The 25,230-nt window shown below is 40.6% G+C and overlaps 1 protein-coding gene across 3 annotated transcripts in view; it reads left to right on the plus strand.

Annotated features, from left to right (window-relative positions):
- LOC117517358 (putative methyltransferase DDB_G0268948) overlaps positions 1–20,203 on the plus strand; it is a 51,304-nt gene extending 31,101 nt beyond the window's left edge. For all 3 annotated transcript variants that reach the window (XM_034178371.1, XM_034178364.1, XM_034178358.1), the window contains 4 exons: positions 9,402–9,615; positions 17,159–17,262; positions 17,335–17,472; positions 19,859–20,203. In XM_034178371.1, coding sequence (XP_034034262.1) covers positions 9,402–9,615; positions 17,159–17,262; positions 17,335–17,472; positions 19,859–19,955 — 553 coding nt within the window. In that variant the 3' untranslated portion in view covers positions 19,956–20,203. The remainder of the gene's footprint in view (positions 1–9,401; positions 9,616–17,158; positions 17,263–17,334; positions 17,473–19,858) is intronic.
- The last annotated feature ends 5,027 nt before the right edge of the window (positions 20,204–25,230 follow it).

Below are 25,230 nucleotides of genomic sequence, written 5' to 3' on the forward strand. Positions count from 1 at the left end.
GAAGCCTTTACAAGAATGAATGACCATGTCACTGAAAATATTCTATCTCTGTCATTTTATATAGGGAGGTAGAGAGAGAGAGGTTTGAATTGGAAAAAGTTTCAGACGTCTAAGAAATTACTAACTATACACCATTTTTAAGGTAGAACTGAGCACAAACCTGAAACGTACTGTATTGACAAATGTCATTTTCCAGCCCAGTCTCACGTTTTTTGTTTTTTTTTTCATCCCTCCCGTCATGAAATGAGTCAAATTTTCATGACAGGGTTTTTTTGTAACACACTATTACTAACCCTACCTCTACCCCCAACCCTAACCTTAACCATAACCTCACCCTACTCATTCCCCTACCCCTAACCATAACCCCCCCCCCCCCCCCCCCCCCCCCCACTGCACTTTTTATTACATGCAGCCGTCACGGAATGAATTAGAATTAATTTGTGCTGCCACAATGAAAATTTTGCACTTTTCGTGACAGTATGACAAACCAAAAGATTAATGTATATTTCGTGCTGCTGAATCACGACAATCCATGAGACTGGGTTGCATTTTCTACGGTATTCCTTCAGTTCCTTCAATACATTCGGTTCATGCTGCTGTCACAATTGAGCTTGACAGCTGTGTAACCACTAGAAAGCTTGTAGCTACTGTGGAGTAAATTTTGCACAAGTATGTAACAACAGCAGGGCGAGAGTCAACAAACTGGGTCGCAGCCTGACCTCAGATAAAAATTAAGCTCAGCAGCCTAGTTTCTGAGAATCTTTCATTCTTACTTGCTAAACAAATACAGTTAGCTATAGGTAGTATGGTCTTGATTCAGATAATAAATGAACAATTACATGGCAAGCAATGAATAGGTACAAAACAGAGTCTTTTTTTTAGAACACAAAATCACAGTGACATAGAGCCCTGTTTTCTACCGGGTGCAGAACAGCCTTCAGCTCGCCACGTGTTGTTAGTATCACACAACCTGAGCTGTGGGTTTCAAACCAAGAACCCACATCCTTAAAGTTGAGATTGTACACAGTAAGCCCTCTCATTAGTGCACTAAAAAACAATTAAAAAAACCTCAGTCCTAAAAGTGTATGTGTGCTATTGTGACTGCATGACATACCTTAGGGGACATACCTGCAGGATTTGACCACCAGACTGCTCATCCTTGAGACCAAGGATCTATCAGGTCAGCCAAATTTATATTTGTGTACTTACAAATTGTTTTTTACTTGCGCTTTTCATGCTCTGCATGCTTCTTACCATGTGTGCTGCTATACAATACTGCTGGAACCTCAATTTCCCTGAGGGAGTCAAAGGATTAATAAAGTTCTATCAAACTGAATCTAATCTAATCTAATCTAATCTAATCAAAGAGGAATTTCCCACTAGCCGAGCTAGAAGGAAAACCTTTTGAATCTGGATTTCACCTTGTTACAGTATTTAAACAGTACAATCTTGAGTTGTACACTGCTTATATACACAACAACACTAAATAGAAAATGTGAAACACTCATAGAAAAATGCAAAAAATTCACCATCCTACTTCACCTCAGGGAGCTTTGGTGGCCTTTGTCTTCTGGTGCTCTCTGATAAGTTGTGTGCAGATCTGATAACTGACCAGAAAATCTCTGACTTGAGGTGGCCTAAATAGACATTGTCAGGTTTTGGCCCTGATCAGGGTTATGGTTTTATTTTGCCTCCTTTCATTTACCCACCATGGACCCCGGCTTTGATTCATTGGTTGTTTTATTGTTGTCACATGTTTATTCTCTGTTCTGTTTTGCTTTGCCAATTTGTTTCTTTGCTACTTTTCATACTTTGGCCATGGTTCACTTTCGCTCTTGTTTTGTTCAGACAGTCTGTGTTTTCATTGTTTATCATTTAGTTATCATGTGTTTATTTTGCTGTTCTCATTTCTGTTATCTGTTGTGCTTTAATGTCGGGTTTTGTTTACCACTTAGTCTCTGTTTACTTAGACTTTATTTCTTAGTCTTAGTCAGTTCCAGTTTAGTTTTGTCTTAGTGTTTATTTTCTTATTGTTCCCTGATCAGATCCCATGTTGTCTTTCTTCCATATTTATTATCTAATGATTTGCTTTTTCATTCTCATGTTCATGCTCTGTTCAGGTTCTGTTCATAGTAATATTCTAGTCTGCCCTCGATTTCTGTTTGCTCCTTGTTCTCTGTTTTGCTCATTCCATTGGTTTGTTTTCACTCCATGCTCTTGCACCTGTTCACGTGTCTTTGTCTCTTTCATCACTCCACTTTGTGTAGTCCTTCCTCACTATCTTGCACCACGCACAATCTTCGTCCTCCAGCCACACCCCCTTTCTAGATCATTCACCTGCACTTGCACCTTGTTAACAGCAGCCTCTTTAAACTCCACCCAGCCACCACACCTCTGTCAGTTTGTTGTCTCTGTACACATTCCAGCTCTTGTCTCAGTCCTGATTTTACCTAGCTGTGTTTTTTGAAATCTGTTCTGTGTTTTTGACTGTGCCTTTTGCCTCATCCCTGAAAGCTGGGTTTGCTCATGCCTCTGAACCCTGCTTGACCATGACTGCATTTTTGCCTAGCCTGTTTGTACCTTTGTTCAACCTGTGTACCATACCCGAGCCTGGAATAAAGACGACTTATTTTACACCTGTGCCTGATCTGGGAGTCTGCATGGAGGGTCCATCTTCTTCGGGTGACTGGCACCCTCTCACCATGGTAGACATAAGGAGTATAACTCACTCCAGATGCATTTGTCCTATGCCATGCACCATACTGAAAAAAGAAACGTGAATTAAATATGTATATTGGTTGCACATTATAAGAATGTGTCCAAATAACAGAATTTTCTTGTGTTTGTCAATTAGACAGAAAGTGTTCTTTGGATACACTGGGATCGTAATTTCAGTTTAATATTAAAATTCATCAAGAACAGTGGATTGGTGAAATGAGCTCCTAGCAGAAGTGGTTGAAGCAGGAATTGTAAATGATGTGAAAGATCACTTTGCTAAATATGAGTATATAAATCCTCCTTTCCATTGAGCGGTCTGGGTCAGTATGACATGGTATGGAACGCTTTTTTTGTGGTTTTTCATACTCAGATTTCGGGACAAAATAACCGAACTCTACCACACCACTTTTTGGCACCCTTTGCTTGGGGTTCCAAAATAATGGAACACTAACAAAAGGGAGGATCTAACCTGCTGCTGTTTGATGATTGGCTTATAGCAACATAGGAACGTGTCATCACCCCTAGACAGCTTACACACTACACAGAATCCTGTCAAAAATATACACAGCATATTAAATATCCACATAACCATGAATGTCAGCAAAAAACAGCCAAGCTTGATCAAACAAGGTGGTGCAGATGTCTGTGGTGGCCATTGCAGAGGAAAAATGATATGACATCATGCTGCCCATCTTGATGACATGGATGTTGACGTCTACCATGCTTCACCAACCAAACAAAGTGTCAGGATTGGGCTTTGTTTGCTGTGCCTCTTGTCTTGGTTTGTTGGTTCTGCTATGTTTAGTCTCTTGTTGGGGTTTTTCTGTTGTGTCTGTCTGTCCCTTTCTCTCATCTGTCTCTGCTGACTCTTGGTGGTGGGTGTTTCTCCCTCTCTCTGGCCACGCCCTCTTTCTGGTTCATTCCACGCACACCTGTTCCTCATCAGCACCTCATCACCTGGGTGTATTTATGCCCCACTGTTCCTCTTGTCATTTGCCAGATTGATGCGCCTAGTGCCTTCTCTCCAGCTCTGTTTGTATTCTTGACCTGCTTTCCTCTTGTGTATTCCGACTACCTGTCTGTATCCTTGACCACGCCTTTGCCTGATGTTTTTGGTTTTGTTATTCTTGTTGGACTGCTTTACTGTGTACCGGACCCCGTTTACGGTTTCAGTAAACTGCTTTTACCTACAGAGCTTGTTGTCTGAGTCCTGCATTTGTGTCCAGCCGTTCCAGTTATCCAGACCTGATACAAAGGGGAATGCTGGAAGTGGAAATGCAAGCCAAGCCATGCTTAACCATTCTGAACTGTATCCTACCATGCTGTTATGACCCAGACCACTCAGTGGAAATGAAATGATGCTTAAGTAGACAAACAAACCACATCCAATGAGCATGCACTTCAAAAATAATGCATGATGTTGAACTTGAAGACCAGCTGTCTATGTAAAAGCATACAGCTCATAGTTTAGCTACAAAAACTACTGCTACTACTACTAGTACTACTATACGTCTTGAGCTATCCTACAAACAGACAATCAAGTGGTGAGCACTATATACCTCGTTGCCAGAGGTATTTTTTAATCACTGACAGACACATATTGCTTATACTGCAGCTTGTAGCTTCTCACCATCTGTGGTGACCTTCACAATTCTTCACCTGGTAATGATTAACGCAGAGATAGATTTGTGGAGAAATGGCAGTTTCACTCTGTCCTCTCTGAAGGGGCATGCAGTCTAAGCCCTGTAAGCTCTGGCATTAAGTAGGTGTGGGTGATAGGATTTAAAAAAAAAAAGGGGTGGAACTTAGTGAGAAGAAAACTTTGTAAAATCGTCTAATTTTTCAAAGTAATAAAAGAAAAAAGTTGGGCATTAATATTTAATTCTTTAAGCATTTATTAGAATGAATATAAAAAGGCTGCACACTGTGAACATTACAAAATATACCTCATGAACGCTAATCTCACTCTGAGCCTGAAGAAATATGTCATCATCACAAGGTCAGAATGATGGGCTGAGGATCAGAAGGTTTATACTCTGAATGTCTTCATGTTTTTATATCCTCATCTCTCAGCTATTTGAGAGAGTTCAAACCCTTTACAATCAAATACTTCACTCTGCACCACACTGTGAAAGTACATGCTTTAAAACTCATACTAATATATATATATATATATATATATATATATATATATATATATATATATATATATATATACACACAGTGGTGGGCACAGGTCCGATAAGCCGATAACAGATAATTATCGAAGATAATGTTTTCATTATCTGATTATCTTTTTAGATAACTTTAAAAACCATTATTGGACCAGTTATCTTGCGATAAATTTTTGTCCGATAATTTTTAGACCGATAAAGTGGTAAATAAAGCTGAACAGCTACATACAAACATTCATAAAATTTAAAGTCATTTGAGCATCTTCCTGTTAAATGTTTCGTAGCAGATGTGTAGCTCTATCCTCTGCAAACAGAAGAGAGTTGCTGCTAGAAGAAACCACTCTATCCTCTGCAGGCAAAAGACAACTGGTCACAAACAAAACCCTCATTTCTTTTAACCCCATACTGATATGTGGGCCATATCACCCAAGTCCTCCAGAGGCATACATTTTTAACTTATGGTTCAAATTTTACCAAACTAATTTCGGACAACTTATTTAAATTAAGATCACATCTGAAGTTTTATAAAGTGAAAATATCAGATAAATGTTTTAGTTTTAAAGTAATGTGCTAATTTTTAAGGTTTTAGTGTGGACAGGTGCATTATGGGTATGATAGGGTAATTGCAGTACGTTCATGACGAGAAATGCATTTCAGACACTCTGATCAGGCTCCACAGACAAAAGCATTAAACTCTAGTGCCTAAAACTCTTGTGAATATATTCTCTGTGTTTATAGATGGTGTTATTCTTGATGGGAGACATCAAAGTAAAAAAAAAAAAAAAATTACAAGACAGGTCTGTGGTGTCTGCACAGGCACAGTGCGAGAGGTTGGACGCTTGTAGCGCTTCAGCAGTGGGATACCCTCACGACGGCCGACCAGAATATCAAACAGGTTTGATTTTCATCTGACCATATGATTGCCGATCAGGAGGTGGTCGTGAGATGTTAAACGCAGCTCGTTACTCCATGTATACTAAATGATGCAGGATGCGCGATTAACCTGAAACTTGGTGCAATCCAAAAAATTCTTGCATGAATGAAAAATCAGCTGAAAAAGGGTCAAAACTTCCACAGTGTAAACCCAGCTTAAGTACTGAACTTCTGGCACCAGTAGATCATGGGAGTGTTCTATTTATTTTTAACACCGGTTATATCAGACGGTTATCTAGTTACAACTTGGCTTTTTTTTTTTTTTTAATTCCCTGTTTTTACAAAAAAAACCCAAAGGAATATTTTACAAAAGCACATTTATCTGTAAACACCAACACATGACACACGTCACATTAACGTGGTGGTTTACATAATGAATGAGTCTACCAAATCAGTGTTAGTGGAGGCACATTTTACCCAGAATCCTTTGCGATCTGTCTGTGTTTGTTATAAAACTTCAGAATTAGTGCATTTTTCAACATTAAACGATATATGTTATATTTTATCTTTGTACAAATGACAGAATTGACATTAATGTAGTTATTCTATCAGTATTCATTTTATTTCTACACCAAACCATAACTCAGCATTGCTTTATTTTCCAAGACCTCCACCTGACAGGGCATTGTGATTGAGTAGAGAGTTGAGCTTTGTGGTTCCTCTCAGCTTGCTTCTGTGCTGGAAGCCATAAAGTAAACAGCAGTTTCCAGCAGGGGGGGGCCAGATGTTCAAAGACAGATATGCTGGCTTATTGTTTGGGTCTATTGTTGGTTTTGATGCTACCAGAAGCGATAGTGGTGTTAAAACTCAAAAGCAGCTTGTTAGTAGTTGCACGTGTACTAGAAACAATACTGGAATTTATTGGTTATCTGTAACTTCCAATACATTTTTGGGTGGTTTATCGTTTTATTTTTATCAAAGCTAACTTTTCAATTATATAATTATCTGTCATCAAAGTTATTTTTTTTTTTTTGGTTATCTGTGCCCACAGTTTTATATATATATATATATATATATATATATATATAAAAATATATATATATATATATATATATATATATATATATATAAATGGCTACTTTTGTCTTTCTGTATGTCTGGAATAGGCTCTAAAACTACTCCCCAAAGTTACATATTCTGAACCACCATGACATGGGCTACAACCTGGTACTATTTTCAAACAAAAAAAATAATATTAAGACAACAATATTAACAATAATCTGATACATACAGTTTTGTCTTTCTGTCTGTCCGGAATAGGCTCTAAAACTACAAAAGGTGAACTCCCCAAAGTTACATATTCTGAACCACCATGACATGGGCTACAACCTGGTACTATTTTCAAACAAAAAAGTAATACTAAACAACAATATTAACAATAATCTGATACATACAGTTGAACCCAAAGTTACATATTCTGAACCACCATGTTATGGGCTACAACCTGGTACTATTTTCAAACAAAAAAATTAATATTAAGACAACAATATTAACAATAATCTGATACATACAGTGGAACCATATGTACCTCAGTGGCAGTTGTACTCCAGCACAAATCTCTCAGCTTTAATAGCTGGCCGCTGGCCCTATGCATATATGCAGGAGCTCAGTAGCCTGCCTACTGCTATAAACAGAGCCCAGACCCCTGGGCTATCTGCTGCTGGCTGCTGGCTAGCACACATAGAGAGGGTGTGCATGCCGGCTTGGTTGTATAACCAAGCAGATTCAAATATCCCTATTGCTATGAATGCATCCTTTCTCTGCACATGCTGCACATGGGTGCTACAAACCTGTTTGACTCTCCTTGAAAAGATTTGAACAACTCTACAAAGTTGAGTGTTTTCAGACCTGTTTATAGCAAAAACAAATGTGAGTATTCTGTCATTTGCTGACTAATCATATACTGAACATTTTGATTGTAAGAATATAAATACACAATTCAATACAAAGTAACTTTCTTCCATGTGCTTTGTTATCCCCATACTCCCCTCTACCAATATTACACCCATGATATTTGACACCATGTGTGAATGAGTAGATATGCCATCCTACTTAAAAATAGTCCTTAAATCTGGTTTAATCATTATGGCAATATGCACCCTCAAATTGAGATTTTTCTGTACCTAATGGCCAATACTGCGTTATGTTTATCAACTTCAAAATAAATACAGCGTAAACTCTTCATAATGCTGTTCCAAGGAACAAGGATTTAGACCTGCAGATAAGGTGCCAGCTCAGAGATGTAGATGGGTTCTCCCCATGCCAGGCATTGGTGGCTGAGAGGAGTTGGGGGTGGCTGGGGGGGGGGGGGGGGGGGGGGGGTCAATCCACATGAATTTTGATAAAACTTATAATCTTACTTATAAACTTACAATCACTATGATATAATACTTATCAGAATACAGCCTATTCCTTCTTGGAATGAAGGTTTTCACTCATAGCATTCACTTATATACTTATAAGATATCTACAATTATGACAAAATATAAACTTTGGAATATTTTGTAGATTATATCTTAAACAGGTTAACCTGGGCAACGCCGGGTACCCCAGCTAGTGCACCATAAATGATTATGTGTAAGGAAGGCATTATAAATGATAACATGTATATACAATTTTTCCAACACCTATGTTGTCCTTTGACCTCCACATTAGGGACATTACAAGGACTGCTTTCTTCCATCTAAGAAATATAGCAAAGATTCTTCCCATCTTGTCTATGGCTGATGCTGAGACTCTGATTCATGCTTTTGTTTCTTCTAGATTGGACTATTGTAATGCTTTGTTTTCTGGTTTACCACAGTCCAGCATCAGGGGTCTTCAATTTGTTCAAAATGCTGCTGCCAGTCTTCTGACACGAAGTAGAAGGTTTGACCACATTATGCCGGTTCTGGCATCCCTTCACTGGCTTCTGGTCTCTCTGAGATCAGATTTTAAAGTATTACTATTGGCCTATAAAATTGTTCATGGACTGGCACCCCCTTTTCTGGCCAGCCTGGTTGAGTCCTATGTGCCGGCTTGGGCTCTGTGTTCACAGGGTGCAGGACTATTGTGTGTCCCGAGGGTGAAGAAAAAGTCAGCGGGTTACAGAGCTTTCTATCACTGCGCCCCAGCTCTGTGGAATGATCTGCCTGCGCAGATACGACATTCGGACTCTGTGGAGACTTTTAAAGCCAGGCTGAAGAAACATTTGTTCTCCGTGTTTTATCATTAGTATTTTATATCATTGTGTGTCTTTTTATTCTTTTTATTTATTTTACTTCTTTTACCTTTTTAGGTTTATTTTTTATTGTGTTTTAATCTTATTTAATTTTATTCTGCTTTTAAATAATGTTTGTGAAGCACCTGGAGGCGATTAGTCGTGATTTGGCGCTATATAAATTATTATTATTATTATTATTATTATTATTGTTATTATTTCTACTAAATGTGAGACTCTTTAATATCTCGAAATGCAAGAACCTACACTGTGATATAATTTTTGGTATTTTGGGTTTTATTGTTCATCAACATGTGTTTTGTGCCTCTCACATACACATCTGTAGTGAAATTTAATGTCCCATTGGTTGAATTTAGACAGAGTCCGGCAGAGGAGCTGCTGTTCAGCTCCAATGAGGTGGACCTGGTGACAGCCATGACAGCAGCCCACTGGTTCAACCACCAGCGGTTCCTCCAGGAGGCTGATAGGGTGCTGCGGCCTGGAGGGTGCCTGGCAATCCTCAGCTACACCATGGACATGGAACTGGAGTACGGGGACATCTCAGACATGCTCAATAAAATCTGTGAAGAGGTCTGTATACACCAGGGGTTGGCATGACGGACCGAGACAGTGCAGATTTTTCTTGCAACAAATCATGTCAGCAGATGGTTTTATTGATGAGCTCCTACTCTCAGTTTAATTTCCTGATCATCTGTGAAATCACCTTTTGATAAGGACATGTGACAATATCTTACACTATCTTACAATATCTCTCACAGAATGAGAAGCTAACATGTTGAAACTTTTTCTTTTGTTCTCCATTCAGAGCTAGATCTCACAAACTGATGGATTTCCTTCATATCTAGTATGAAGTTAATACTTAAAAGTTGCTGAACATATCAAAATTTGGATAAGTGTCCAATTTTCAGGGGTTAGGTGCTTTGTCGTTGGGAGCTGTTCTGCCCATCACCATCACTACTGAGGATGTGAGAAGAGAATTTAGTCGTTTGTGTCCGGGAAAAGCTGCGGGTCCTGATGGCCTCAACCTCAGAGTGCTGAAGGGATGTGCTCTCCAGCTGTGTGGGATTTTCCAGCACATCTTCAACTTGAGTCTGAGCCAAATGGCTGTTCCTCTTGTGTATCATCTTCATGATACACAGAGCTTATTCTCACCTGGAGGAGGCAGGCAGCACTGTGACAGTCATGTTCTTTGACTTTTCCAGTGCAGTCAACACCATCCGGTCAGACGTGCTCAACAATAAGATACTTGGCATGGAGGTGGAGGCTCCATTATTGGATTACCAACTACCTCACAAACTGCCATGTCAGGCTTTGGGACATTATATCCGACACCTCAGACTTCAATTTCTGGTCACAGTCCTGCCACCTGCAGAGGTTTTCAGACAACTCTGCCATTGTGGGCTGCATCAGCAGTGACCAGGAGGCTGAGTACAGGACTGTGGCAGACAGGTTTCTGGAGTGGTGCAGACTCAACCACCTGCAGCTCAACATATCTAAGGCAAAGAAGCTGATGGTAGACTTCAGAAGACTTTAAGATCTGTCCGGACTACCATCAGTGGAACAGAGGTGGACATTGTGGACTACTACAGTGGACTACTACAGGTACCTGGGTGTCCACATAGACAACAAACTGGACTGGACTGTAAACACAGATGCTGTCTCTGTGTATAAGAAACTGTACTTCCTCAGGAGTCTCAGCTCTTTCAATGTCTGCAGAAATATGTTGCAGATGTTTTAATCACTCGGTGGTCTACAGCATCATCTTCTATGCTGTAGTGTGCTGGGGTAGCAGGGTGAAGGCAGCTGACATGAACAAACTCAACAAGCTCATCAGGAGAGCTTGTTCTGTCCTTGGGGTGGAGCTGGAGTTTGTGGTGGAGTTGTCGAAGAGGAGGATGCAGAGGAAGCTGCTCAGCATCCTGGACAACACCTCCCACCCCCTTCATGCCACACTGACGTTTTGTCAGAGCACCTTCAGCCATAGACTGCCACCACTGAGGTGCACCACAAGATGCCAGATTACTCTTTCTGTAATCTGGCAAAAAAAAAAAAAAAAAAAATCTTTGGGATAAATAAAGTTTATCTTTATCTTTATTTTTAAGCACCATTTTTTTTTTAAATCTTACACCACGGTTCATAGTTTTGTGACATAAATGGATATGGACATCTGCATTCACATAATTCATATCTTCTCAATATACCCAGTAGCTCATCAAAGTCATGCATATTTTTTGACGATCAGTGCTACCATCATGAACACCTCCTCGAGTTAGTATGCTATGTTGTTTGTTTGTCTGTCTGCTTGCGTTGCCTTGGTGGCATCTTTGTTGTTGTCACAAACACTGTCTTTGTTGGTATATCTTACTTTCACAACTTAATATTGCTGTTGTGCGTTATCTCTTGAGTCCATGAGGAAAGGAAAGGGAATAACAAATTACTGCTGTGATATTAAAAATTCTATATATTCTTTATGGTATGGGCCAGCCTTGAGTCATACTGGAGCAATGGAGACAGATAAGGTTAAAAAAGAAAGAGGAAAACATAAGTCAATTCCATCTTGTGAATTTTGTTGATTGCACAAAGACGGCCTTGTAAATCCAGTATAAGCCCTGAGGTGTGTTGGTGCTGGTGCTTATCCCTGTGTACCGCAGTGTGAGCAGATGAGAGTCTTTGACTCCCTTGGATGGGGCGTCGCTTCCACCACCAAGGCCAGAACCTATGAACAACTGGGTGGACTGGCACAGTGCAGTCAGTGTCTTGTTCAAACACACAGACAGGTAGGGTGACCTATAATCAACCCAAGTAGTAGTACTACTTCAGACAAACTATTCTGACTAGTTACACCTGTTCTGCCTTTGCTCAGTCCCCTGCTCCTCCCTGTTTACCATGCATACCTGTGTCCTGTTAAGTCTGTTGTACTTCAGTCAGGCTCTGGCTCACCTCCTGTGTTTGGTCGTCTTATCATCCAGCCTTTGTTAATGTTTTCCTCCCTGTTGCCAGGCCTCTGCCTGCCTACAACCTCTGACATTGCCTCAGCCCAAGTTCTGTTGTCTGCCTGCTAGTCACCTTACCCATGCCTGCTCAGGACCAGCACTTCTGCTTCAGCCCTTCCATCTTTGACACCCTTCCTGTTGCCAAACCTCTGCCTTCCCCTGATTGTCCTTAAAGTAGACCTACATTGAAATAAATGCAGTCAGATCTTTGGACCAAAAAATGACTTATATTTACACATAAGATCCTTCTGAATGTAGTAAAGTAAATCTGCAAGCCAGGATCTGTCATTCAACAGAGAAATCTTCATTTAAAAATGACAAATTTACAGCTAAAATTTAGCCCTCCGCAAAACTGTCAGCACATCCGGGACACTGCCGAGACATCAGGGAGAAGACCCTATCCCAGCATGCATTGCACGCGCCAACTGTAATTTGTGGATTTACGTCAGTTTGCATCTGCACCTTTTTCTTGTCTTATACGGAAGGATCTACTTTTTTAAAACTTCATATTGTCTTGCGGTATGCTTGGTGAGTACACATTTCTTTTATTTATGCTTGAAAATTATTTTTGGGGACTTTTTCATACGCCCGTTTGATTGAGTGGTGTTGCATTGAAAATCTACTGTCTTTCGCCTCCAGTGTTACCGTCGCAGGGTACGGAGGCAGGGCCCGCAAAGAATCCAAGTCATTAAAAAGATATAAACCTCTGTCAGCGGCCACGGAGCTCTGCGGCTCCGATTACCGAGACGTGCGGCGCTGCGGATTTTGCCGCAAGAAGTCTGTCCTTGTGAGCAACAGGTGTCACCGGGCACTCCACATCAAAACAGCGAGCGTAGTCTCTGGATTTGTGCCAAGTTGGCTGCACCTCCATTCAGTAGACAGAGCCGTGTCTGCGGCTGCACATCAGACACGGGGGTGTGAGTGGCCCGCAGCGGCACTTAACAAGCGCATACACTCGGTAAATGCATCGGAGGCAGTGAGAGCGAGGCGTCGGGGAAGAACGTCACCCGCTGTCGATGCTGCCGCTGATCTGAGCATGCAGAGCTGTATCTCACATTTATTGCAGCTTACTTTTGGATGTTGAAACCAGGATGTGTATAACAGTAACATTACTAACAGATAAAATCAATTTCAATGCGGGATCGGACTGAAGGCGCGAGCGCGTCGTCTTGTCCCCGACGTCATGGAAATGATCCGGATGTACAAACTGTTTTCGCGGAGGGCTAAATTTTAGCTGCAAATTTGTCATTTTTAAATGAAGATTTCTCCGCTGAATTACAAATTTGGGCTTACAGATTTACTTTACTGCATTCATAAGGGTCTTATAAATACATATCAGCTATTTCTTTCTGAAATCTGACCACATTTATTTCAATGCAGGTCTACTTTAAGGTAACTCGACCACATCCGCTGGCGAATAAAGGAAATGATCCAAGACCCTCATATCCCAGTTAGTTTGCAATAATCCAATCCAGACCCTGCTCTTGTAGGGATCCCTTCTTGCTGTCTGACCTGGACATGACAGTCACCCCGAACTCCAGCATCATTACATATTTAACCACTTTTTGTGCTAAACTAAAACAAACCAGTAAAAATGTCTTCAACTTTCCTCTGTGGTCTGTGTGCAGTCCACTCAAACCTTGCATATCTGGTCCAGAATCCTTACATTACTTGTATGCCCATCAAGATGACATCATATTGCAATTATGTTAGAGATACAAGGAAACTGTATGTCATAATGTTGACGAAAGAGCTGAAAACAAGCCAACAGAACGATAAGTAAAATCTGTCACTATGAAAAATATGGAATTGAAAATGTCTGAGAAGAGGAAATTCTGAATATCCGAATCCACATTGCATTAAAATATCCATTAAATTTCTCAAAGCCGACTCGAGACCCGAAGAGAATTTCCAAGTGCCTGTTCTAAATTTAGAATTGTGTGTAACATCAGATATATAGTGTGTGACGTACCAGCTTCTGCTCTGATCTCTAATATAATTCTGAGAGAAAATGAAAGTGTGTTCCATTGAAACCAGATGGTGCCAGTGGCACTGACTGATGGCAGTAAAACCTTCAAGAGGCACCAGATCCAGACCTGTTTGTTCTGTTACCATGGTAGAAACAGTCTAACTGTTATGGATTTGATCCCCAAACACCTGGGTGAGACTCCAGTGCAGGGAGGCTGAACGGAAAAAGAAAATCAGATTTATTGTACAAGGATTGTACAAGAAAAGTGCAGTGTGAATGGTGAGTACAGTCTTGGAGGTTAGCAGAGTGGAGACGCGGCCTGCATTGAGACAGGACAGCACCAATACCGGAATCGGAGGCATCAACCTCCAAAACAAACTGGCGGTCCGGATCAGGTTGTGGGCAGTGGCAGCACAATATAAACATTCCCCAGCCTCCAGTCTCCACAGGCGCTCCTGTGGTGATAATTTGGCCCTGCCGAGCTGCATGGGCTCATCAGCAGGGGGAGCTGGAGGTCTGGGAATAGACACAACAGTGGAGCTTGGGAAACAAGGGCCCGGTCCAGACCGTGGAGGGATGCGAGCGGCAGCACTCCGGTCAGCCTTCCAGCTTTTCTCTCGCCGATGCTCCCTCAGCTGGTTATCAATACGGATGGCTAATGAGATTAATTGGTCCAGTGATTCTGGTGAATCACGGGCCACCAGTTCATCGTTTAATGCCACCGATAGACCATTAACGAATATGCTTTGCAGCGCTGCAGAGTCCCAGCCGGCCTCCGCAGCGAGCACCCGGAAGTCGACTGCATACTCCGCAGCGCTCTGCTGCTCCTGCCTCAGGGACAATAACTGCTGGGAAACAGAGTGACTATGTTGAGGGTGATCGAAAATTAACCGAACTTCTTTGGAAAAAAGTGAAAAGGAGTGCAGCAGAGGGGATTCTGTGCTCCAGAGGGCGGTAGCCCACTTGAGGGCCTCCCCCCGGAGCAAGTTGATGACGTAATAGATCTTACTGAGGTCAGTGGAATACTGAGATGGACGCTGGGAAAAAGCAAAGGAACACTGCATGAGGAAGGAAGAGCATGTATCAACATCACAGGAATACGGTTCTGGATGACAAATAAAAGGTTCAGGGACTAAACTGGGGGATGCGGAGGCCTGTATGAGTTGAACTGGAGGGGAAACCAAAGCAAGAGGCGGAACCGAGGTAAGCTTCTCAATGGTAGTGGCTAAAGAGGACAATATGGTGTGTGTGTGTGTAACCTGTTGGGAGAGGTCCCGTACATGATCCGACAGTGCAGTGAGTTGTTGTTGTTGCTGACCCAGGAAGGCGCCCTGGGTGGAAAGGGCCTGTTGTAGTTTGTCTGACGCTGCGGAGTCCATGATGTTGGCCAGAAACTTCTGTTATGGATTTGATCCCCAAACACCTGGGTTAGACTCCAATGCAGGGAGGCTGAATGGATAAAGAAAACCAGATTTATTGTACAAGGATTGTACAAGAACAAGTGCAGTGTGAATGGTGAGTACAGTCTTGGAGGTTAGCAGAGTGGAGACCCGGCCCGCTTTGCGGTGGAAACTGGTGGTCGCAGCCCAAGTGGATCCGGTGTGCAGGTGGAGTTCCAAGGTGTGGAATTGTGCGTGGTCCGTGGTCCAGGTGGCCCCTCAGTGGAGCTGACAGAGAGTGGTGTCACTACAGAGAAGGAGAAACTATATGAGGGTGGCAGTGGACAATTGCTCAGAACCAAAATAGCACAGGTGTCAAAAAACCAGTAGGGAACAAACAGAGAGTCCAGGAATAACTGCGATGGAATGCAAACAGTTGATTCTATTCAGAAAAAGAGAAGCCAGGTACCAGGTCGTGAACACTGAGTTTCTGGCGCCGATGAGCTGTTGGACCAGGGTTTTTATGGAGGCAGGTTGATTGTAGACAGGTGTGCTCATCAGCTCCACAAGGAATGCCACCTGGAAGAGAGAGAGAGAGAGAGAGAGAGAGAGAGAGAGTAGAGGAGCAGGAACCAGGGCGACACACAACACTAACAGTCTATAAGTGGTACCATGTTGGGATTTATTGAACCTGGATTTTCCAGAGATTTTTTACTGTCAGGATCTGCCACAGCCTGGAGGTTCATGTCTGGGTTTTCCCCCTATTTTGGTTTAGGGTTCCGCTGAGGATTTTATGGTTTTACTTTTCATATTATTATTATACATTGTCATGTAAGTCTTGGTTTGGTTCTGTTCCTTTCTTTACTTTGTGTAATGCTTTTGTTACCGGTTTTATTCTGTGTATTATTAATTTATGGTTTAGTCATTCATTGCATTACCTAGTCCCTGGGTTTGATTTGTTCATCATTTATTTCCTATTCTGTCAATAATTTGTTTTGTAATGTTTAGTGTATTCACTTTCCTGCATCACGTCCTCTCGTTTTACTTATTATCACTTGTTTTCCACTCTTCGACTCGCCACCTTAGTTTTTATTTTCACCCCCTCTGTTTTGGTCATGTTTATTATGGTTAGTCAAGCACGTCACTTTTTGCACCATTGGGTTTTCTGTCACTTAATTATCTTGCCCCAGTTCACTTTGCTTTTGCCTTACTGCACTCTCTTGCACTTACCTTTGTCTTCCCTGGTCATGCCCCCTTCCAGAACTCTCTGTACACCTGTTCCTCATTTCACACACTGATTCTTCCACTAGTATTTAAGCCCTCACAGTCTCACAGTCCCTCGCCAGATTGTTGCATTTCGCACTTTCCAGCCTCACGCCATTGTCCTGTTGTGCCTTGTTGTATTTCTGACCTTGCCAGTGTTACCAAACTCCACCTTGTCTTATCCCTGAACTCTGCTCGTTTTTTTTTTTTGTTTTTTTTTTACTTTGCCTCTGCCTCAGCCCTGTGAACTCCTTGAGTCTGCATATGCCTCCTACAACCTTCGGGGTCAAGCCACCACAAGCCATGACACTTACGTGCATCAGTTCAGTTGATTGGATTGTTCTCTGGGAAATCCTGTGAATTCAAGGGATCCAAAATAAGTTGTTGGCTTTGTTATTGTAAAATGTTATTGTAAAAATACAATAACAAATATTAATAATTCAAGATTTTTGTTTAACAGGAAAAAAAAAATATATTTCCATGTTTGCTTTTCCCACATTTTTGATAAGTGTTATGAAGCCTTGCTTCCTTTCTGGAGTCCCTGTCTTGGAGCGAACACAATTAAGATCTACTCAGAAATGTATGATTCCTGCTCCTATAATGACAAAGTGTGGTAAGTGATGCATTATGAGAACAAACATGTTTTATTACTTCATCAGACGTTACAATGAATTTTTGTGTCCAGGAATGACTGTATGCGGATCAGAAGGATGATGCCATTGAAGAATTTTATTGGCATTGTTCAATCCTTTTCTATGTATCAGCTGATGAAGCAGAATGACGCCGCTGAGGCTCAGCGTGTCTCCAGTGACCTCACGAACAAGTACGATGTCAACCTGCAGCTCATCAAATCATCTAATCATTAACTCCGGCTGTGAGCTCGCACTTCGAACCACCTCCAGTTAAATGTTGATCTCCTAATCTGCACCTGAACTCATTTATCATTATCAGAAACTGCTGAAATTCCTCTTTGAATACTATCACAGTCTCGGGTATTAATCAGAAAAGCCAAACATTGCTTGACTAAGCTGAAGTGTTGAAGGCTTTCACTGCTTTGGTAATATAGCCGCCATTAATCCCCCAGCTACTGATGGGACAGAAAAGCCCAGCAAGCAAAATATATGAAGGGAAGTGCTGAGCCGCAAATTTTAAATGGATTTTTTTTTTTATGGTATTGTATTTAATTACTGTGACAACTTGGAAAGGTATACACATCATTCTACTTGTGTTTGTTTTATTTATATAAAGAAAAAGTCATATCTCATTAAAAACATAAACTGTGTGCACTGTGTGTGTGTATATATATATATATATATATATATATATATATATATATATATATATATATATATATATATATATATATATATATATATATATATATATATATATATATATATATAGTAGTGTTCAGAATAATAGTAGTGCTATGTGACTAAAAAGATTAATCCAGGTTTTGAGTATATTTCTTATTGTCACATGGGAAACAAGGTACCAGTAGTTTCAGTAGATTCTCACAAATCCAACAAGACCAAGCATTCATGATATGCATACTCTTAAGGCTATGAAATTGGGCTATTAGTAAAAAAAAAAAAAAAGTAGAAAAGGGGGTGTTCACAATAATAGTAGTGTGGCATTCAGTCATTGAGTTTATCAGTTTTGTGGAACAAACAGGTGTGAATCAGGTGTCCCCTATTTAAGGATGAAGCCAGCACCTGTTGAACATGCTTTTCTCTTTGAAAGCCTGAGGAAAATGGGACGTTCAAGACATTGTTCAGAAGAACAGCGTAGTTTGATTAAAAGGTTGATTGGAGAGGGGAAAACTTATACGCAGGTGCAAAAAGTTATAGGCTGTTAATCTACAATGATCTCCAATGCTTTAAAATGGACAAAAAAAAAAAACCAGAGACGCGTGGAAGAAAATGGAAAACAACCATCAAAATGGATTGAAGAATAACCAGAATGGCAAAGGCTCACACATTGATCAGCTCCAGGATGATCAAAGACAGTCTGGAGTTACCTGTAAGTGCTGTGACAGTTAGAAGACACCTGTGTGAAGCTAATTTATTTGCAAGAATCCCCCGCAAAGTCCCTCTGTTAAATAATAGACATGTGCAGAAGAGGTTACAATTTGCCAAAGAACACATCAACTGGCCTAAAGAGAAATGGAGGAATATTTTGTGGACTGATGAAGGTAAAACTGTTCTTTTTGGGTCCAAGGGCAGCACACAGTTTGTGAGACGACCCCCAAACTCTGAATTCAAGCCACAGTTCACAGTGAAGACAGTGAAGCATGGTGGTGCAAGCATCATGATATGGGCATGTTTCTCCTACTATGGTGTTGGGCCTATATATCGCATACCAGGTATCATGGATCAGTTTGGATATGTCAAAATACTTGAAGAGGTCATGTTGCCTTATGCTGAAGAGGACATGTCCTTGAAATGGATGTTTCAACAAGACATTGACCCCAAGCACACTAGTAAACCAGCAAAATCTTGGTTCCAAACCAACAAAATTAATGCCTCGCAGATGTGAAGAAATCATGAAAAACTGTAGTTATACAACTAAATACTAGTTTAGTGATTCACAGGATTGCTAAAAAAGCAGTTTGGACATAATAGTTTTGAGTTTGTAGCATCAACAGCAGATGCTATAATTGTGAACACCCCCTTTTCTACTTTTTTTTTTTACTAATAGCCTAATTTCATAGCCTTAAGAGTATGCATATCATGAATGCTTGGTCTTGTTGGATTCGTGAGAATCTACTGAATCTACTGGTACCTTGTTTCCCATGTAACAATAAGAAATATACTCAAAAAATTGAATTCATCTTTTTAGTCACATAGCACTACTATTATTCTGAACACTAGAGAGAGAGAGAGAGTCCCTCAGTTTAAACAGTTTATTTTTAACTTCATACATACTTTGTATTGTGATGTAATCAACCAAGTCGCAGAATTTACAGGCAAATAATGGATTTGTTGGCTCACAATACAATTTGTTACAAATAATTCTTATAGCTTTCTTTTGCAACAAAAATATTGGCTTAGTATTAGTTTTATATGTATTACCCCATAACTCTACAATATGTCATATATAGAATGAGCAAAGAATGATATAAAATCCATATCATTTGGGCTCCACTCTCCATCCATCCATCCAAATTCTTCCAGTCTGGGAACACATGTCCTCACTTTCTCTTTCAGGTTGCTGTGTGCCATGTCGACCTCATCTCTTGACACAGAGGTCACGGTGGTGATGAAGTATATCTCTTGGATGGCGTGCAAACCACGATCTCTGTGATTGGCTGAATCCTCTGTGGAGAGTCATGGGTTACAGAAATAGAGGCTGATGCTTTTGAAAACTTCATATTTACTTTTCATTCATTTTATGACATGACAGGGTGATAAAAATGTTCCCTCTGGGGATGACCACTAGAGGGAGCCATCTATTTGAAACAGGGGAGTGAAACCATTAAACTTTTATTTTACCTTTTAATTTGACCTTTTTGTCTTTAAAATCATATTGTTGGTTTTGCAGAATTGCAAAAGGGGGAAAAGACATCACATATCATGTAATTAATTGATTGTATCATAATCTATGGAATATTTACTAATGAAACATCAGGAAATTTATTGATTGAACTGTTGGTTTTTTGCAGATTATTATTTTTTTTCTGACATTTGAGATTTTTAAAATGTCATGATACTTACTGTGAATGTATTCCTCTTTGTTACTGTTTTGACTTCTTTTCTCCGTTAAAAATTCATTCACTTTCATGGTCCGTCTTCTCTGTATGCCGTCCTTCCTGCTATTATTGAAGTCATCACAGATTGTTTTTTCAGCCGCCAGACAAGATGCTAGTTCAGATAGACAGTCTCCAAATCCCCTGATAACAACTCTATATATATATATATTTAACTTTCCACCATTATCTCATATTATTCAGGTTACAGCTAAAAATAAACACCAAGTGCCAGTTTTGTACAAAGGTATTTATCGACATGCTATTAATGATATGAACATACAATGACAGCGTAACAAATTATATTTTACACTTTCTTACAATTAGATTTAATTTCATGCTTAAACCTTATGTTCTGTTCTAAGATACATATACTCAACAAAAATATAAACGCAACACTTTTGGTTTTGCTCCCATTTTGTATGAGATGAACTCAAAGATCTAAAACTTTTTCCACATACACAATATCACCATTTCCCTCAAATATTGTTCACAAACCAGTCAAAATCTGTAATAGTGAGCACTTCTCCTTTGCTGAGATAATCCATCCCACCTCACAGGTGTGCCATATCAAGATGCTGATTAGACACCATGATTAGTGCACAGGTGTGCCTTAGACTGCCCACAATAAAAGGCCACTCTGAAAGGTGCAGTTTTGTTTTATTGGGGGGGGGGGGGGGGGGATACCAGTCAGTATCTGGTGTGACCACCATTTGCCTCATGCAGTGCAACACATCTCCTTTGCATCATCCGTGAAGAGAACACCTCTCCAACGTGCCAAACGCCAGCGAATGTGAGCATTTGCCCACTCAAGTCGGTTACGACGACGAACTGGAGTCAGGTCGAGACCCCGATGAGGACGACGAGCATGCAGATGAGCTTCCCTGAGACGGTTTCTGACAGTTTGTGCAGAAATTCTTTGGTTATGCAAACCGATTGTTCCAGCAGCTGTCCGAGTGGCTGGTCTCAGACGATCTTGGAGGTGGACATGCTGGATGTGGAGGTCCTGGGCTGGTGTGGTTACACGTGGTCTGCGGTTGTGAGGCTGGTTGGATGTACTGCCAAATTCTCTGAAACGACTTTGGAGATGGCTTATGGTAGAGACATGAACATTCAATACACGAGCAACAGCTCTGGTTGACATTCCTGCTGTCAGCATGCCAATTGCACGCTCCCTCAAATCTTGCGACATCTGTGGCATTGTGCTGTGTGATAAAACTGCACCTTTCAGAGTGGCCTTTTATTGTGGGCAGTCTAAGGCACACCTGTGCACTAATCATGGTGTCTAATCAGCATCTTGATATGGCACACCTGTGAGGTGGGATGGATTATTTCAGCAAAGGAGAAGTGCTCACTATCACAGATTTAGACTGGTTTGTGAACAATATTTGAGAGAAATGGTGATATTGTGTATGTGGAAAAAGTTTTAGATCTTTGAGTCCATCTCATACAAAATGGGAGCAAAACCAAAAGTGTTGCGTTTATATTTTTGTTGAGTGTAGTATGTAAAATAAAGGGAAACATTATCTGAGTCAGAAATGACAAAACAAAACTGAATTCAGACCTGGATCACTTGCTATAAAACTCCCTCTGTTCGCTTACTCCTCCACACCACTATGACAGTCATGAGCAGGGTGACCAATACTGGCACAGCGATAAATGGTGCCAAGATGCTGACCAGCGGGTCATGAAGGAGCCGACCAGTCAGAGCACAGTCGTGGAAGTACATCTGGTGAATCTGCATAAAGACGCGGTCGACGATATGGTTCGGCCAAAAGCAGTCCAACCGCAAGACCACCTGGAACGTACAGTTTGTTAGGCCCTCATAAATCCTGCAGAGGGTGACAAGAAAAAGACCAATCTCAATCATGGAAAAAATATATCAAAGATGATTTTTCATAGAAAAGGATCAGGCATCAAAACTGGGCCTGTATCCACGAAGCATCCTAAGGCTAAAAGTAGTAGTGACGCTATTCTAAGAAAAATCGTAGAATTTTCCCTTGTTAAAATGAACATTGTCCACAAAGCACCTTAGGCCTTAAGAGAGCTCTTAAGGGGCCAAACTCTTAAGACTAGGGAGGAGGACTTAGAAGAAGCCTAAGAGTCTCTTAAGCAGACAAGATGTTGGAAAAAAGATAGAAAGGAGAGACATCCTCCATATATTGAATGGAAGTGATTCAGTAACACACTACTGGCATGATCGTGCCGGGATGATGTTTGTGGTTGACTTCATCAGGAATGAGCTGATCCAGGATTTTAGCAAAACTTCATAAAAATCTGTGAATTTGTTGTAACACTGACAGTAAGACAGACAGACAAATGAGGTGTGAACAGTGCCACCTAATGGATGTCAGATCCGACCCACCGCATTCAGCAATGGCAGCCAGAAATGCTGCTGCCAGTGGCAGGGTCATGGGACTAATTCTGGGGCTCTATCTGTTTAGCCATAAGTAAGTTGGACTTTGCACAATCATGCAATTTAATGGCTGTAACTCCTAAAAGCCTAAGCCATGAGTCACCTCTCTGAGTCTGGTCTGCTTGACGTTTCTTCCTCGAAAACGCAAAAAGGCGTTTTTCCTTATCACTGCTGCCAATGTGCAGTGTATCAGGAAAGTATTCACAGGACATCATTTTTTCCAGATTTTCTTTTGTGTTACAGCCTTATTCCAAAATGGCTGAAATTCATTTTTTTCCCTCAACATTCTACACACAATACCTGATAATAACAATGTAACAAAGGTTTTTTTTTTTTTTAGATTTTTACAAATTTCTTAACCCTCTGGGGTCCGAAGGCATTTTTTGGACAGTTCACTTGCCTGGCATAAATGTTTTATTATTGCTGTTAACAGCTCTCTCTGCATCCCACAATCAAGTTTTATGCCTCTTTTTTTCAGGATAACCTGTGCTTTCAGAACATATATGTTTTTTGTTGTGTTTTATAAGTGTAATAATCAAAAATAGGCAAAGAAAAATTAAAGCGAAAAATAATTTTCCACACACATTTAATGGATAAATTAAAAAATAAGAAATCACATGGCCATCTCTATTCACAGCCTTTGCCATGAAGCTCAAAATTGAGCTCAGGTGTATCCTGTTTCCACTGATAATCCTTGAGATGTTCTATAGCTAATTTGGAGTCCACCTGGGGTAAATTCAGTTGATTGGACATGATTTGGAAAGACACACACCTGTCTACATATAAGGTCCTACAGTTGACAACACATGTCAGAGCACAAACCAAGCATGAAGTCAAAGGAATTGTCTGTAGACCTCCGAGACAGGATTGTCTCAAGGCACAAATCTGGGGAAGGATACAGAAACATTTTTTTGCTGCTTAGAAGGTCCCAATGAGCATCCCAAAAAACATGCGAAATGCAACAGCCCTGGCAGACAAATTCCAAAGGAGACCTTCCAGAAATGCTTCCAGCAATGGCTGAACCACTGGGAGAAGTATGTGCAGTTCGAAGCAAAAAAACATAATGCGAAATGCAACAGCCCTGGCGGACAAATTCCAAAGGAGACCTTGCAGAAATGCTTCCAGCAATGGCCGAACCACTGGGAGAAGTGTGTGCAGTTCGAAGCAAGAAAACATCATGCAAAATGCAACAGCCCTGGCAGACAAATTCCAAAGGAGACCTTCCAGAAATGCTTCCAGCAATGGTCGAACCACTGGGAGAAGTGTGTGCAGTTCCAAGGAGACTACTTTGAAGGGATTAGGTTTTCAGACCCCCAGGTGAGTCATTGTTTAATCACAGCCTAAGATTAGACACTTTTTGAATGCACCTCATAGATGTTATTTGTTGTATTTATACATTAAATTTGGTGAACTATTGATGGATTGATTGTTTCCCCATGGATCCATGTTCAGAGTGAGTGAGCACCTTTACCTTGACAAAACAGTTTTTTTTTTCAGTGTCCCACATTTCTGATCCTTCAAGTGGTTTTGTACTTTGTTGTCATCAGGGGCCATTTAAAATTCTGTATCAAAATGTTTTGTCTCTTCTGTAAACTTTTCAAAATGATGTGTTCCATCCTATTCAGCTGAAAGTCTAAACTGATGTGACATTTCTTTTGAAGCATTTATAAAACAGTTTGGTAATATTTAATCAAGTTATTAGTGATATATTGCACATAATTGGCCTCATGTATCAACGTTGCGCACTTGTAGCGTAAATTTACGGTGTAAATTTGAAGTACACCAAAGTTGCCGTGACATGTATCAAGCAGTGCGCACCTGCCCATTTCCAGCGTACGCCTGATGTGACCTTGATAAATGCGGCGGGTGACAACAATCATAATTATAATGAACACGCCCATAAATATTCAGACTCCGCTTCAGACACACTCTCATTTTACGACACGGAAGCCAGGAAGACGGCAAAGAAAAAGAGCTACGTTCTAAAAATAGTCCGAAAAAAGCGAAGTCCACGACGTAGTCAGCGTTATTTTATTTTTTTACAATTATTATAGATGTTTTAAAGCTGTAAAAACCCTGTAAAACCACTTTATACACTTTCTCAATCAGGCATGAACATTTTCTCACTTTTCTCTCGTGTGTAAACACTCTCAAAGTTCAAACCTTAGTAGAAAAATAAGACCAAACTGTTTTCAGGCCCAAACATTTGTTTGAGAAATAAAAATAGAATGTTTTCCTATAAATAATTATGATGGCATTTAGAACTAACGAATGCAATTTTAACGATCAACGTACGAGGTTGGACACATAAGAAATTATTAATAGTGACTGACCAGTATTTCACAGATCGCGCCTCTTCGTCCTGACGCCGTGCCTTTTTCCACTCACACCTGGCTGCAGGTGTCTGTTTCCGAGTG

This window comes from Thalassophryne amazonica, chromosome 1, assembly GCF_902500255.1.
Source record: "Thalassophryne amazonica chromosome 1, fThaAma1.1, whole genome shotgun sequence".
NCBI classification, from domain to species: domain Eukaryota; kingdom Metazoa; phylum Chordata; class Actinopteri; order Batrachoidiformes; family Batrachoididae; genus Thalassophryne; species Thalassophryne amazonica.